The sequence below is a fragment of the Chaetura pelagica genome, unplaced genomic scaffold (genome assembly GCF_000747805.2).
Source record: "Chaetura pelagica isolate M959 unplaced genomic scaffold, ChaPel_1.0 scaffold249, whole genome shotgun sequence".
NCBI lineage: Eukaryota > Metazoa > Chordata > Aves > Apodiformes > Apodidae > Chaetura > Chaetura pelagica.
The window spans coordinates 2,164,832-2,181,133 of record NW_009954538.1 but is presented as its reverse complement, the minus strand read 5'-3'; the positions used below and the strand labels follow the sequence as shown (position 1 = coordinate 2,181,133).

Sequence of the window (16,302 nt, the reverse complement as noted above, 5' to 3'; positions counted from 1 at the left end):
TTTAGGTTTTCTATCACTTCCACAGAGAAAGCCTGTAGCAAGCTACTAGCCTTAAATCTTAGTGAAATTGCTTATAAGCTTAGTAGCAAGCATAGCCTGCACACAACAGAAAATGAACACTTTTCCTTCCTGAAGAAGGTAAGCAGAGGAATAAAAGGAACAAGGTTATGGCTGCCCCATCCCTGACAGTGTTGAAGGGCAGGTTGGATGGGGCTTGGAGCAGCCTGGGCTGGTGGGAGGTGTCCCTGCCCATGCAGGGGGGTTGGATCTAGATGATCTTTAAGGTCCCTTCCCACCCAAACCATTCCAAGATTGTATGATTAACAGTTACATATTTCACACAAAACCCACATATCTGCTCCAAAAAGGTCTTTGCTTTCACACCAGCTGCCCCAAGTAACAGCTTCTCTACTCTATTTGGAGGGCAAACAGGGTTGCCTCCAGCTTCCTCCCTCATTTCTGTCTGGTCTTTCAGAGACCAGATAGCACAGCATGGTGACAACTCAGGGCATGTTACTGACAGCACAGCATAGCAGAGGGTCTGCTGAAAATCCCTTCTTCATCAAAGCAGTAGGAAACATCCTCCTAAATCCTCCCTCCACAGAAAACTAGTGGTTGGAATCACTTCTGCAGCACAGATTTAACTGATCCAGCTCTGGACCTGCTTTTCATTGATAATACTTTAAGTATGTACAGCATTGTCTTGGAAAAAATCTTTTAAAAAGTCAAAATCAAGATTAAATTCCTTAACAGGTCCTTCTCTAACACAAATGCAACCTCTGCAGAGCTCTGGGGTCTAAGAGCAGCAGGTTGCTGAGCTGCTCACCCAAATAACTCCTCACTCAACACTAGAACTGTTTGACCACACAGCCCACCTCTCTTTACTCCAGTAGTTTGACTCTTGAGCATCATGTTATAAAGAGAAATGTGAGTGACACAACAGGCAAAGTCAAGAATTCAGCAGCCAAAAATATTCCAGCCTAAAATACTCTTTAGAAGACCCCAAAACTCTTGATTCCAACAAATCCAAAACCAGCGCTTTTTTAATAAAGGGCAAATATTTGTTTACCATCTTTAAAATTACTTTTGTAGACACATTTTCCCCAAATTTCTGGAAAAGATTTGAGAAATTACCCGTAACAGATCTGTAGATGATGGCCTTTCCTGAGGTATTTTCTGTAAGCAGTAATCAACAAATCCCCTAAAGGAGTCTGACCTGTAAATGAATAAAAGAAGTTCTAAATGAAAAAGAAGCTTCGGATCTGGAATATACAGGCTCATTAGTGCCAAGCAAAAAAAAACACCACAACAAAACAGAAACAACCTTGACTAATTTGTTCTTAAGTTCTAGGGCCAAGAAATTGACTGAGCTTTTTCCAATACTGATTACGTTGATCCCACCAGTTCTTTCAACAATTAAAAACTGCTGCAACAAATACGGACACAATTATAACCAACCCCAAACTGAAAACCAAGCAAGAACTCTGTGTACCAGCCACTAGTTTCAATTTTACTTCAACTACTTAAAAATAGATGACAATTAAATCCTTCTAAGTCCAGAAATGGCCTCCAAGTTAGCTGATGAAATGGCTTTCTAGAACCTTCCCATCATTTGTATCACTGACTAAAGCACCTCTTGTTACAATGCTTAGTTCAACTAACTATATATGAGCTTGTATCACATCTGAAAAGGACAAAAACTGATTTGTAGGTGTCACTGAACTCAAAAGCAGCACAAAAGGCACCTTGCTTACTACTCCCTGTGTTCTCAAAGCCACAGAGAGCAAACAGGTGACTGTAAACAAACTGCTTGCAATCAAGAATACTGATTCTTACACTCTAGTCACAAGTTGCCTCTACTCTGCATTGCAAATTCTGCACTGAATTTGGGTTCAGTGTGCAGAGAGGAGACCAAGTTCTTTCCATCTTGACAAACTGACAAAACAAAGTTGCTGAAATAAGGAAATGGGTTTGATAAAATGATCAGTAATTAAACAATTCTGCTACTGAAATGCCTAACAGTGTAACTGGGGGAACTTCACACCTCTCCAGCAGTGACTGAAGCCCTCTGCAGACTCTGCCAAGCTTTATTGCATGGCTCCATTTCCTCTCTTGGGCACAGAGTTCAGAAAACAGGGTAACCCCTTTGTTCCCACAGAGTAAGAAAGTATTCTTCTATCAAAAGTTGGATTCTGGAACAAGCCTGTCACATAGGCAGCATTTACTGCCCACAGAGCTCTGATGACTTCTGAAGTCACTCACTGAAAACAAATCTAATTACCTCTATATTCTGTGTACCTCTCCCCTCCCCTTCTCCACATTTCAACAGCACTACAATGCTAACAATTATTCTGTCAGGGATCTTCTGCAGCTGGAAATTTTGCTGAGGCTCTGCTTAATGCACCAAAGAACACTTTAATTCCTACAGCATCTACAGCCCCATAATTAACACCTCCATACATTTAGATTGTAGCACAGCCAAAGTGACAGAAGGTCAAAATTGAGCCTGCCTACACAGGAGCATTATTTGAGAACTCAGTCAAATCACTAGGCTGCACAAACACTTCTCTTGTCAGACTTTAACCATGCAGGGAGTGTGGCAGAGCGTTTTCAGGGGAATAAAAGGAGCTGGTAATAGTTCTCTTACCATTCATTTGACTGTAACGTAGGGGAATCATTCTGGGCTATGTGATATAAGGCACTCATTGCATTCATGTTGAAAAGTGGAGGCTTCCTTTCAGCTAGAAAGAGAAGAGAAAGGTGTGATGAGGCAGTCTGGAAGGAAAAGGTGAAAGATATGAAAAGCACAAGCAGGGTATCACTGCTGAATCAAGAGCTCATTACTGCCATCATCACATTTCAGCTAATTATTTTAATATTCTAGGTTAGACCAGGACAACCACTCCAGGAAAGCTGTTATTCACTTGAAGAAGGGATGCCAAAATCCAAAGAGGACAGGATGCAAATAAGGAAAGTTTCCAGTAAATTTTACCTAAACTGCAATGTTTCACACCTGACCTGCCATGCTGAGCTCAGCAGAAGCTGACAAACATGCTTAGTCACACAGCATGTCAGGGCCAGGAGATGCAAGTATCCATCCCTGGGGACCTCTGATGCACTGACACAGCATCTGTGTGAGGGAAAAGGAGTGGCTGCCTGTTCCACTTCTCACTGGCAGTCACCTCCAAGTGGGACAGTTTGCCAAATTCAATTTCCAGATGTGTTGTTAAGTCCTCTTCACTAGTCCTTGCACTGAGCAGACATTTACCAGCCCCTGAGCTTTCTGATCTCACCCAGCAATGGAGAAGGGCTGTTTCTCCCCACCATCTAAGCTCAGTCCTACCAATCAGCCACTGATGCTAGGACTATCAAGTCAGGTCAGAACCACCACTTTTCCTTGGCATGCAGCATGCATGCAAACCACTGCATTTTCTTTTCTCTAAACACTGACTTCTGGCTCCACAAGAAATTCAGACCTCAGCATTCAAAGAAAGCTCAACAAGAAATGTCCTCCCACCACAACCTGACCCTGTGTTCAGGGTCACACAAAAGGCAAAGCTCAAAATTGTTTTTGTTTTTGTTTTTTTTTTTTAAAGTTTAATACTTCTCCAAAGGATAATATTGAAAAAGCAACCCCATCAACTATGTAAAATAGAACCTGGAGGTTCTTGACTGAAAAGCTGAATAGAAATTCTAGTATCAAGACTCAGTGTCTACAGAGGGTAGCATCCTATCTATTCTACCCTGCATTTTACTCCCTGAGAGGCCATAACTAGTCTAAACTCCACATGAAGTAAAAAGTCAGCCATGCAGAAATCTAGAACTTCTGATTTTTGCATCCTTTATTTCAAAATACAGACTGTGTCACAGCAAGGCATTGGCACTGACACAAGTAAACACTGAAAGTTACTAGTCATTTACACTAGTCATTCACATTACTGTCTCCATACTGGGGTCAACATTTCTTCCCATTCTCTATGTCCCCCTCTTTGTTATCTCACATTTATAAATCACATTTTCAGTGATTTATAGTTCTTCATCAAGAACAGTAAATTCTTGATGTATTGCTGTTAAGTATAACCTCTATCAGGAGCTATCTTTGAAAAGCATCTACTCAGCACATGCAATGTCAATATTCAAACTTAAAGTGCACACGTTTGCTCTGTGTACCTGCCATCACACCTACACCTGCTTCAGGTTGTGTGGATGGGTAGCCCTTTGCAGTGCAAACCCTTTTCTTCTCATGTAAAGAACCTGTCCATGATGATTCCTGTCACAAACTCTCAGCTGAAAATGAAGATTTTTGTTTCAGAGAGTAGGGAAGTAAGAAGAATTGAAGATTACATGTAGGTCCCTTCTGGCACACAATTTTAGGACATCAGTTACCTTGGCACAACAGCTGGAACAACTTTCTCAAAACCCAGCATGAAAAATAGACTATAAACCATTGCTTCTTCTCACACAAGACCAGAATCCTCCAATTATTAAGGGAATAACTGAGCACACCAGATTAAGGCAGAGCAGCATTAATAGCTTACTCTTGATTTGCCAGTGAGTAAAAGATTTCCGAGCCAGGCTTTTCAAAGAAAAAAGCTTATGAGGAATAAGAATCTTCTGTATTTTCAGGACTTCCTAGTAAATATTGCAGACAGTTAATGATTCATCTCAGCTGCCAAATATTTACTCACCTAACTCAATACATGTGATCCCAAGGGACCAGACATCCACCTTCCCATCGTACTGTCCCTCGTCCATAGCAAGAATCACCTCTGGTGCCATCCTACCAACCACAGGGCAAAACAGGCAGGTTAGGGGACACAAACTGGGACTCCCAGCACAGAGCTTCAAATGAGATGGTTTCAGTATCTTCAGCAGCACACCAGAACTTAAAAGAGCCAGCATGGAGCTGAGTCAAGCCATGCTGAAATGAAAGAATGCTTGCCTGCACTAGCAACTCTTCCAAGAGGCAGTTTGAGAAAGGAAAGTAAATAAGAGGCCAACCTGATCATCTTGCTGTTAGCATAACATGCTGGCACATGGGGGACCCACACCCATCTCAGGGACAGACAGCAAGGGCTGGGAGAGTCCTAAAGGCATCATTTTCACTCTCACCAGAGCTGGTGGGTTTTCCATTGGTGCACCGGGAGAATTTTCCAGCAGATATATGCAGCCTGTGAGTGTAGCTAGGAAAGGAACAGGGAAATCCAGAACAGAGGGGAAATGTGGTGGTCTGGGATAAAGGGATGAGTAGGGAGGGGGGAAAAGAAGCAGTGGCCCCAGTTTGCAAAAATGCAGCCTCTTAACTTTTATTCTTCAAAGATGAAGCAGGCCTCTTGCCAAAGGGACTTGTTCAGAGGTTGGGCTGTAGGTGACCTCCCATCAATGCCTGGGGTGTCTGCCACAAAATAAGTGGAGCATAAAGCTATGCTGATCCACTATGTTAGGAACGCCAAGCAACACAAGTGACCCTTAAGCAAGCTTATTCAAAACAGAATTTAAAGAGCTGTGTGGCCAGGTTAAAAGGATTCCCTTTCTCCACGTGGTTGTATTGGTTCTGTTACCTATAGCAACCGTTAATAATTTTAAAGCCAATGGCATCACACAACTCAAAACATTAACTGGTGCCACTTTAAAGTGCTGCACAGCCCACCTCTGCTCATGGGTACCAAGAACACACTTCCTGAAGAGCTGGACACAGGGATTTTAAGAAGACTGCTTGGTTAACAAAGTTTTTATGCCAGGGATTATTTTCAGACTGGGAAATGCTGGAACTGGAAGAGAGGAGGCTTATGGAAGGACTAAAGTGTTGCAGGCTCTACTCACCAGTAAGGCGTTCCCACGAAAGAATTGGCAGGGGAGACTATAGATGCAGACCCAAAGTCAGCTAGTTTCACTTGACCTGGTTCTGTTAGAAGAATATTTCCAGCTTTAATATCCCTTTAAATAGAACAGAAAAAAGTATACGTCTGGTTATAGTAGAAAAAGTTCCAACAATGTAAACACACTTTTTCTCAATTTAACATTCATTAAAAACTGAGGATATTTAGAAACCTACTATTACAGAATGATAAATCAGAGACAAGGCTTTTCTTTTTTGGAAAGCCTGGCTTCTCCCAAAAAGGGCAGAGGGTGAGAGATGTGCCATGGTTGCAAGATTGAGGCCCCAAACAGAGATCTAGGATAAATGTATCCTAATAGACATCTGTGACATCAAAACTGCTTATCAGTAGTAGCAGAGCTCCAATACAAACAAGTTGCTGTGTATTGTCAAACATGCTCATACTCTGACTCTGTGAAAATCAGGCTAATTAGTTAAATGGGAGGGGAGACAAAGCCATCTTGATTTGCTACAGAGGAACAGCACCCACTGAATCATCACACAACAGCTGAAGCATAATGATTTGGCATCAAATGCAAATCCAGTCTCACTGCAGACCCAGAGACCAGGGAAAGCTGAACAACCCTTTTCATTTGATACCAACATTGGTGAGATTCATTTGTCTCCAGCACACAGGATAGACAAGGCTGGGAGAGACAGGAATTTACTCAGAGTACTTCAGACCTGCAGTCAGACCCTCTCTTCTCCCATTCCCAGGACAGCACTGCTTCAAAACTAGACCTATGGAACTTTTCACACACAAGTGCTACTCAGAATCATGGAATGGGTTCAAAGGGACCTTTAAAGGTCAACAGGCCACCACCTTTTGGGTCTATGAATCTGTCACTTCTGCTGGAGGACAAGTACTAAAATCACCTTGTATGCACAAGAACAAGCAACCCAAAAGCAGAAAACAGAGCTGTCCTCATTGCTGCCATCTCCACTGTACAACCATCCACAGAGGACTCAGCAACCACGTTAGGGATTCAGCAGACCTATCTGCTAACTAAAACTTTGCCTCCTGCCTGCAATTCAACAGAAAAATCTCATCTTTGGCCACCTCGTAGCCCGCCACGAGAAGGTAGCAGCAATGCCTCGGGAGCCTTGCTCTGTCCCTGCATCCCCACAAGGTGTCCCTGCACTCCCAGGCACGCTGGCTTTGCCTTCCCTGCCTTTGGGCAGGGACACCCCCCTGTCCCCCTGCTCTGCTGCCTTCTCATCCAGCCTTTGCTTTACTGCTCCCAGTGCTGCTGGAAGCTGCGGCAGGGGCAGCAGGATGCTGTCCTCCCAGTGAGCAGCTCCCCTCTGGATGCACCAGCACCGCATTCCTAACAGCTGGAGCCTGCCAGCCAGGGAATGGCACTCCTCACCTCTCCTTTTTAAGGTACAGCATCTCACAGAACACTAGATATGTCCTGATGGTCTCAGAGAAGACTTGCCTCCCCATCCCCAAAAGTTCAAATATCCCTCGGAAGAAAACCAGCTAGTTAGGAAAGCCTAGAGTGGTACCTGGAGTCATTCCATGCTCATGGAAAGCTCACACACTGCAGGACCACCCCATGCAGGACACCACTACAGCTGTAGCACTCATTCAACATGTGAGATTGCTGGATGTACAACACTAATTGCAGCACATCACCAAGTCCTAATGAGTATCAAAAAACCCTCATTCTCAGCAGTGTCCAGACAGGAAGTCATTTACTATAAATAAGAATTCAATGGACTTTGAAAACATGTAAAATATTTCAGACTTGTATTTTTAAGCTCAAATAAAGGCAGACATGCAAAGGAAGGATAAAAAAATAACCTTAATAAATTTGCATTCATTTTTAATTTCATTTAAATATGATTAAATAACCATGTGTAATTTGCCCCAAATGGTTATTCTAAAAGGTGACAAATAATTCTTGTATCTGTAGAAATCCCTCACTGTCTCAGCCTCAGACACACCAGCTTTCTGTCTCAAGCTTGCCAGTAAACTACACAGAGGCTTTTAGCCCCATAAATTAGTCTCAAGCCAGCTCTATTACTCCACTTTACTTGGCAAATTTAGGATTATCTTTTCCTGTCAGTGTTTTCTGCCACTATTCAGGTGTATTCTTTGTTACTCAGGTGTCTGCAGAGAAAAATTTCTAACATGGAAGAGAATTCAGCACAGGTTAAAAGCACATTATTTCAACCCCCCAAAAATGCACTCATTAACTGCCAACAGCTTTTATTTATACATTAGGAGCACTGACCTGTCCATCAGAGAAAATGTTGGTAGAATAACATTTACCAAAGTCACTTAAACACAGTGAAACAATTGCCAGGCTCCAGAGAGGGACAGATGGAAGGACATTTGATAGCACTGAACTCCAGCCTTACCTATGGATCTTACAGTGAGAGTGCAGGTAGGCCAGCCCCTGCAAGGCACCATGGGTGATGGCAGCAATTTCCACTTCCTGAAGTGGTTTCTTGTGAACTGTGGAAAAAAAATATTAAAATAAAAATCAAAACAAAACAACCTAAGAAGGTGAAGTGTGGTCTTTTCCTGAGAAAGTGTTCTTGAAGGGAAGGAACCCCCACCAATCCTGCCAGCTCTAAGGTGAACATCTTCATTGTCCTACTTCCCTCTGAGTCCATGCACAGCTTGAGCATTCATTTCACATCACTGGATGTGAAACTTCCCACTTTCCCCCCTGCCAATAGCTACGACAAAACAGGAAAATGAGGAATACCAGCTACAAAGAGATGCTCCAAAGCACCTTCCACATATCCCTAAACACAGCCAGCACACACCTTTGGCTGACCATGGCTTAGATACAAGAGCTACAGCCCACAAGAAGTACTAGATTTTCCAAACTTTGGTTAGACTCCCCATTTTTCTGCAGGTGCTGTTCCAGTTTTGAGGTGTTATCAGCCTCTTTTGTTCTATGAAACCATCTATAGCTACTCCTACAAATTGCAGGGCAAGGGCAAAGGTGATCTTTGCAGGTTTTTGTTATGGATATTAAGAAAACAGGCAGTCTGCTTGCAGTCATCAAGATGACACAAATTACAGGAACACAGCTATACATATTTATACCTTTGTTTCATGACACAAATGTGTATGCCTAGTCTAGGGAGCACTGGCCTCCTGGGAAAGTCTCAGCTTACTCTTTTCATCACAAACAGGCACATTCCAGCTACAACAGTATGGGATATTATAGACAAGACAACCTCTAGCATCTCCAAAATACCAGTCTGTGAGAACCAGCCTCCCAGAAGGGACATTAGCAAAAAGGAAAGCAAAGCCTTTATAAAACTTACCCTCTAGCAAGTCAGAAGCTGATCCTAAGCAGTACTCCATAACCAACTGCAAGAAAAAAGTATGGTTTTCAATAAAAGGGTGGACACTGCACCATAAACAGTTACTACTTGAATGGCTGAGAAACAACAGAAACAAAAACTGAAGTTGCAAGAAATGCAGGAAGATATCAGCAAAACAAAATGCTCCAAACACTGCAGCAATCTGAAGACCTCTCTCATTGCTGGGAAGGTTTAGGCATTAAGTTTGTGGGGAGATATTGGAGAGGTAGTTCCATAGTAAGGGTTTAATCGTTATGAAGACAGGGGCCTGTCTCAGAGAAGGATGGATTTGTTCCAATATCCTAAATAACTATTCCTAGAAGTTTCTTCAGATGAAAGGGACTAGAGGCAGCATGGGATGAATGCAGCAGCATGTAAAGACATGGTGTGCACTGAACCTTTGTACATTTTCTGCTCCTGAGGAGCTCTAAATGCCAGGTCCCTCACTCACCCATGCTGTATGCTCCTTCAGGTAACAGCCCTTGTATTCTATGGTGTTGGGGTGCTTCAGCTGCTGGAGAAACTTGACTTCTTTAATGATATCCTGCCATTTCTAATAAGAAAAAGCAAAAAGGGATAAATACATTTATCTGCTTAGTCTCCTACATACTCTCATACACCACACACTGCAGTGCAGTCTGAAAAGCAACCATAAAGCTATTTTACAATGTAAAGAGTGTAAGAGTCATAGTTGCAAAAGCACAAGTGTGCATCAGTTCTCTGGATCCCTACTGCACCAACACCCTGCCTGGATGTACTTAAAGCTTGAGCATTGCCAACAAATTATTTTCTCATTTTAACTGCAATACCTTTTACTTATCATAGACTCATAGAATGGTTTGGGTTGGAAAGGACCTTGAAGATCATTTAGTTCCAACCCCCCTGCATGGGCAGGGACACCTCCCACTAGACCAGGTTGTTCAATGTCTCAAATTCTTAAAGCATTGCTACTATTCTGTATATTGAATTTGTAGAGATAGTAGCTGTTCACTTCCTTCTGTAACACAACACAAAGCCACTGACATTTAGCAGACCTCAGCACTCGTGAGAGACCAACAGGTAAGGAGGGAAAAACAAGTTGAAAACATCCCTTTTTGCTCCAGCTGCCAAACACACTCTCTGGTGCACATTGACTCCCCAATCCAAAGGAGCAGATTCAACCCAAGTTCAAAGTCAAAATTTGCATCAACACATTTTCCCTCCACAAACCTCAATGCTTGGGGTGGAAGTGAGCAACAGCTGCCCCATTAAAAAGCTGCCCTGCCAGGGTCAAATGAAACAGGCAGGTAATTTCCCTGTGCAGATTTACATGATGGTTGTAACAGCTTCTGCATCCAGAATTGGCTTTTTATTCATCTTACCTCATTTGTTTGCTTTCCACTATAGGACATTTTCTTGACTGCCACCACCTCATTAGTGTGGGAATTTGTAGCCTGGAGTAGGGAGAAAGAAACAAATTGAAGAAGTTTCTTTTTTTTTTTTTTTTCCCCCTCCCATGGAGTGAGCTGTGCCTTTGGCAAATGCAGGCTTTTCTCCTCCTGTATCACATCCTGGCAAGCTCCTACACCTCAGACACATCATCTTTCTCACGGTAAAATTTACCAGACAACCATTGTGACACTATTTTCTGACTATCTGTCCATATCCACTTTTCCTCCCTTTACCCTCACTGCACTTACTGCCTCTCCACTAATACTGCAAAACAAGGCCCAAAATTGCACCTACTCACATACGAAATATAATTTTATTGGAATTGCAGTAAAAACAGTTTTAGAGAAACCTTTGGAAAAGAAACAAAGAGGTGTATTGAAATCTCTAGAACTTCATCCAAAACCTCTATACAACATTCATATTCTTAAATAGCTATTTCAATTTCCAGTTTAAAGAAAATGCTTCATTCTGGAATTTATCTTAATTTTAAAAAGCAACCCTTACTGCACGATATCTCAGTTTTGCAATGAATATTACTCAGTCATTACAACTCTATTTTCTGCAGCCTGTATGATACAGGGATGGTGACTGAAGACTGAAAACTCAGTTTTTTTAAAAAAGTTCTACTTGCCTGGATTGGCACTGCCCTCATTTCTGCATGTAAAGGACAAGAAACTTGGAGGCTTTAGTCTTAAGAGTTGTTGAAATCCCAGAACCTCCAACCATTTTCCATTTTTGTGACAAGAAATTAGTGAGAGTTAAAAGCTTAAAATACAATAGAAGCTAAATGTGGTAAATCCTTCTTTCAGCTGCTTGAGAAGATGAGTACCCTACTTTCAAGTAACATATTAATGAAAGACATTTCATGATCCATACATTGACTTCAAAGGAAAATGATGTTGGGTGAGCCAACAGACCACAGGAATTTCTAAAGCAAGTTGATAGACTCTTCACACTCCTCCTCAAACAAGTTAGAGAAATCTGAAAACAGCTTTTGGATGAGAAAAAACCCTTCCTAACCCTTCACCATCCTGATTCAGCACAGATGATCAAGAGTATTTTTCTCAAGTAGATGAATTAATGCTGGTGTTGTAAAGAAATTACAAAGTGTTCCTTGCCTGTTACATTAACTCCATGAATCTTCAGATGAACATGCCATCTCTCATTTTAGCCCCAATTTTTTTTTTGCCAAATGGCACCCTGCTGTGTTCTCACAGCTGTGGGTGAAGTTCTTCCTGTACCAAGCACTTGGGATCCTCCTGGCTGAAATAACTTCAAGGGCTCTACAAGATCACTTGACAGAAATATCCACTTGCTGAAGTGGTTTTGGCCATACTTGGAGATCTTCAGTGAAAAGCTTGGCAGAAAAGCAGCATATTTTGCTTGCAGGACCTCCCTTGCACTGCCCTCAGCTGCTTTATCACTTCTCCATATTTCTAACATGGGTACAAGTAGATTGTTTTTGATTAAAACTATTCTTCTGAAGTCAAGTGCAAAATCAACTTAGTGGCTTTCAAGTCAAGTTACCATCAACTTTAAAACCTGGTGAGAAGTGACGTATTTTTTTTCTTAGCCTTCTGACATATGACATCACCTTTCTTTCAAGCAAGTTATCTTGCCAAGCCCTGGCAATAATATACTGGAGAGCAAAACAGCTTGGAAAAAAAAAAAATCAAATTTTTGCTAGAAAAAACAGGGTTAACCACCAGAACAACAGTGCAGGGATGAATGTATGCTGTTTATACTGGTGAGAAGTGACGTATTTTTTTTCTTAGCCTTCTGACATATGACATCACCTTTCTTTCAAGCAAGTTATCTTGCCAAGCCCTGGCAATAATATACTGGAGAGCAAAACAGCTTGGAAAAAAAAAAAAAGTCAAGTTTATGCTAGAATAAGCAGGTTAATCCACCAGAACAACAGTGCAGGGATGAATGTATTTGCTGTTTATAGCAGTGTCAGGTCCAAATAAAAAAGGTGAAAGAAATGCAGTAACAGCACAATAATCCATGTCCTGCTCCTTCTTAGGTATCTCAAGTCTCTTCTCCATTCTTTTAGATGATTTAGAAAGCCCTGTTCCTTCTAAGGTTTTTTGAGCTATTATCATTTTTTGATACCAAGCACATCAAGATCCCTGGACATCCTGCTGTGATGACCTGAGATCTTATTCTCAGCCCTGCCTTACTCCAAGATGCACAAAAATCCAGACGTAGGACTATCATGACTGTAATCACCAAGCTTGGAGGATGCAGCCACTGCAAGGATATTGCCAGAAGCTGCAGGCTGGCTAACCCCCTCCATGGTTTGTGAAGTGCAGACCATTTACCTAAAGCCTCCAGAGCAAGGAAGAAGAGAAGCATCAGGAAATGCAAGTTGTAAGCTTGCTTGGTAGATTAGATCTCTAACTCTCATCACCTTCTTTCCCTGGAAGTATGAGGAACTTCTGAACACCAGAGTTGAATGATAAAGGTGGCACCTTCCTTGCTCCATCTCTGCCCTAAAGCATGCCAGGCATCCTTTCCCTTTGGTGTTGAAATGCACTGGGTGGGACCTCCCTACACCCACCTAAAAAAATGCTTGCTCTTCTTACAGAGTGGATCAACAGGCATCTGAAGTTTTACAGCCTCACCCTCTCAGGCCTGTAGAACACTTAACATGATACTTTCACCAACCTGTCACTTACCCCAGCATCTAGAAGGGTCTGTCCCACTGCTGACAACCCCCATGGCAGAAACTCCCCTTTAGCATTGCTACCAGACTGTACATGGAGGAATTCCATTGTTATTCCATTGTTACCTGCTTCCCTGACAAAATATCAAGCCCCTCTCCTGTTCTCACAACAGTTCCACCATCACTGAACACAACCATAAATGGAGAACTGAAGTGATTGCAAATACCTCCTGCTAGTTACTGCCAGGTTCTGGAGTCACAGCTGTACAGGAGCTTAGTTAAAAACTAATGTCTGATCTTCGGAAATCTCAGTTCTAGCGAACTTCATCTTCTGGAGTGGCAGGCCCTGCTATCAAGAAGCTTTAATTTGTCATTGACTGTTTTTTTCCATACTGAAATAATTTTAGTTTCTCTGCTAGTGACTGGATTATCATTATTTCCAAATCCAGTATTTTAGATGTGTCTTTGTTTGGTACTACTTGTAAAATCACTATTCTTGTGGCTGTCCAGATTAAATTCTCTTGGTTATCAATGAACACAACATTGTTCCCACTTGAATTCCCACTCCTCTTAAGACTTCCACTTTGCTTTTGCTACTGAAGATAGTATCTTGTGAGATGAACAGGGGGACAAAGAGGTGGAAAACAGACTGGTATCTCAAAGCTATTTTAAACTCCTAAATTATCAGAGCAGCAAAGGAATCATTCAAAAGCCTGAATGCAATGATGGGACTTCCACACTACCCAAGCAGCCACAATACCAATTCATTAACAGTAGCTTTTAACTCCAAGTGCATTTTGAATCATTAATTCACTAGATCTATTCATTTGCAACGATTTACAAGCATATGAGCACCAAGCAGCATATCTTGAAATGCCAGTTTGGCAAATTAATTTCCAACTGCTTAAATTCAACTTCCAGCAGCATCAGGCAGCACAAGATACCATACACTTAACCTGAATGGTTGGGTGCACAATGAAGACTGTAGTCAACTGCTACTGTAAAAAAATAAGAAAGAAAGAGGTGAAGAACTATACTTACAAAGTAAACTGCTCCAAAACTTCCATGTCCAATTTCATGTAAACCCACAAATATTTCCTCAGGATCATCTTTGTAGAACAGGTCAGCTATCTCTGGGTCCTTTGGCACCCCTTTGCGCATGTTGAACAGTGTTAGGAACTAGTTTGTGCTTCCAATTTCAAACCAATTTCTTCCTTCATCGACAAAGCAGTTTGCAGACAGCATTCAGCACCTGGTGAAAAAGTTTATCTTTAATCTGTTTCCTTTATGCACTTTTCTGCTTTCACTCGTCTGACAGCAAAATAAGAGGAAATTCTTCCAGAAGCAATAGATGTCAGTATTGTTTCCTTCAACTAATTCTTTTTAATTATTAGTCCAATTTAGATGTAGAGATTAAAATGCATTCAGAGTCCAACAGCTCTTTATCTCATACAGGAAGTGAGTGCTGCAGTTACACTGAAGTCCACTTGAAGACAACAATCCTGTTGCTATGCAAAACATCCCGTAATGTGATTTTGTTACTCTTCGTGCTGGTCTCCTGATGTGTCAGTTTTTAGACTATCACCATTGTTCCTCCTGCTTTTCTCTGCTGTTTTTTTGCTTGGTTTCTCTACTCCCACTTACCAGCTGGTGCTAGGAGAAAAGTTACCTTCTGTGCCACAGAGACACTTCACAATCACATGATTATTGGTTTTTTGTTATTATTTTTCAGAGCTAGAAGACAGCCAGTGTGGATTGTGATGGCTCCCAGGTCACAGAATTGCTTTTGAAAGATCTGAGACTCCATCATGTGAGCCAGATCTTTACCTCCTTAACATCTTCCTTTAGCCTAAGCATAGAATCAGACAGCACAGAACTGAGCTGCAATTAAATAAAGATTTTCAATATTCGTCTCCAAAAACATATGGGGAAGAAAAAAAGAAAACAGAAACATCATAAAGTTTTACATTTTCTATGTAAACATCCTGAAAAACTTGCATTGGGCTCTGGTGTGCAAAGCAATGATTGATGCTTCTACCCACCTGCTTCTGACTTCTGAGACCCAGCAGTTTCTAGGTCTGAAGCAGGTCTCAAAGCTGCTTCTAGATACCTCATTTATCAAGACCACACCTTCTCTGTGCATAAAAGAGAACTTTTTGCCTTCTGAAAATATACACTAAAATGTTTAGCCTCCCTCACGATCCAAACCAGTGTAACATTTAAAGAGAGAGCAGCTGAAAATTAGCAATCAGATAAAATGAAACAAAACACACACAAAAGGCTTTAGGAGGTTCCAGACTGCAAGTGCCATCCAGGCTGACTGAGGAAAGCAGAGCACAATTTGGGTCTGGGGCTGAGGGAGTTGTCTTGGCTGAGGAGGAGAAGTAATGGGGCAGGAAGCAGAAGCAAGTGCTGATCACCAGAGGTGCCCCAGGAGCTGTGCTGGAGTGTACCTGGGTCACTGTGGCACAAAGCATGCTCTGTGGCTCAGACTCCCCTCAGCAGCATTGTCTTGTGCTCTCCTCCTCCCAGACTCCACGTGCTCTCTTATCCTGCAAAGGAAAACAAATACTAGTATTTAGAAAAAGTACTTTAAGTTTTCTACCTAATTTTAATGTACAGAAGTACTATGTCTAGAGAAGGGCATTGACTATCAAGGCAGCATTTGAAAGCACAGTTAAAGGCAGCACTGGCTGGGAGGACTAAAGGTGTTTCTTTAGGTGAAGATACTTCTGTGTTCTTATAGCCCTTGGGTTTGCTATATATCACTAAGACAGGACACCAGGAAGGCAGGTTAAATACCATGCTCTTTGGCTTTTCTAAAGACACTTCAGTTTACCAGGGCATAGGAGGAGCATGGATGTTTGCTCTCAGACTACATTTTTTACATTGCCTGTAAAAAGGACAAAGCTCACCAAGCTGAGTCTATTATTTAGCACAGGATGTTGGACCTGATGACATCCTAATGCCTTTCTTTGAAGTCTCCTAAGGCAAA

The 16,302-nt window shown here is 41.8% G+C and overlaps 1 protein-coding gene across 1 annotated transcript in view; it reads right to left on the bottom strand.

The window, feature by feature from the left end:
- The window catches only part of TAOK3 (TAO kinase 3), a 43,002-nt gene extending 27,172 nt beyond the window's left edge, over positions 1–15,830 (bottom strand). The window contains exons 1-10 of the mRNA XM_010004838.1: positions 15,761–15,830; positions 14,349–14,559; positions 10,570–10,641; positions 9,660–9,761; positions 9,170–9,215; positions 8,246–8,342; positions 5,824–5,937; positions 4,689–4,780; positions 2,648–2,741; positions 1,135–1,216 (exon numbers count right to left, since the gene is read on the bottom strand). Of these exons, the coding sequence (XP_010003140.1) occupies positions 1,135–1,216; positions 2,648–2,741; positions 4,689–4,780; positions 5,824–5,937; positions 8,246–8,342; positions 9,170–9,215; positions 9,660–9,761; positions 10,570–10,641; positions 14,349–14,468 (819 nt within the window). The 5' untranslated portion in view covers positions 14,469–14,559; positions 15,761–15,830. The remainder of the gene's footprint in view (positions 1–1,134; positions 1,217–2,647; positions 2,742–4,688; positions 4,781–5,823; positions 5,938–8,245; positions 8,343–9,169; positions 9,216–9,659; positions 9,762–10,569; positions 10,642–14,348; positions 14,560–15,760) is intronic.
- Positions 15,831–16,302: the final 472 nt, after the last annotated feature.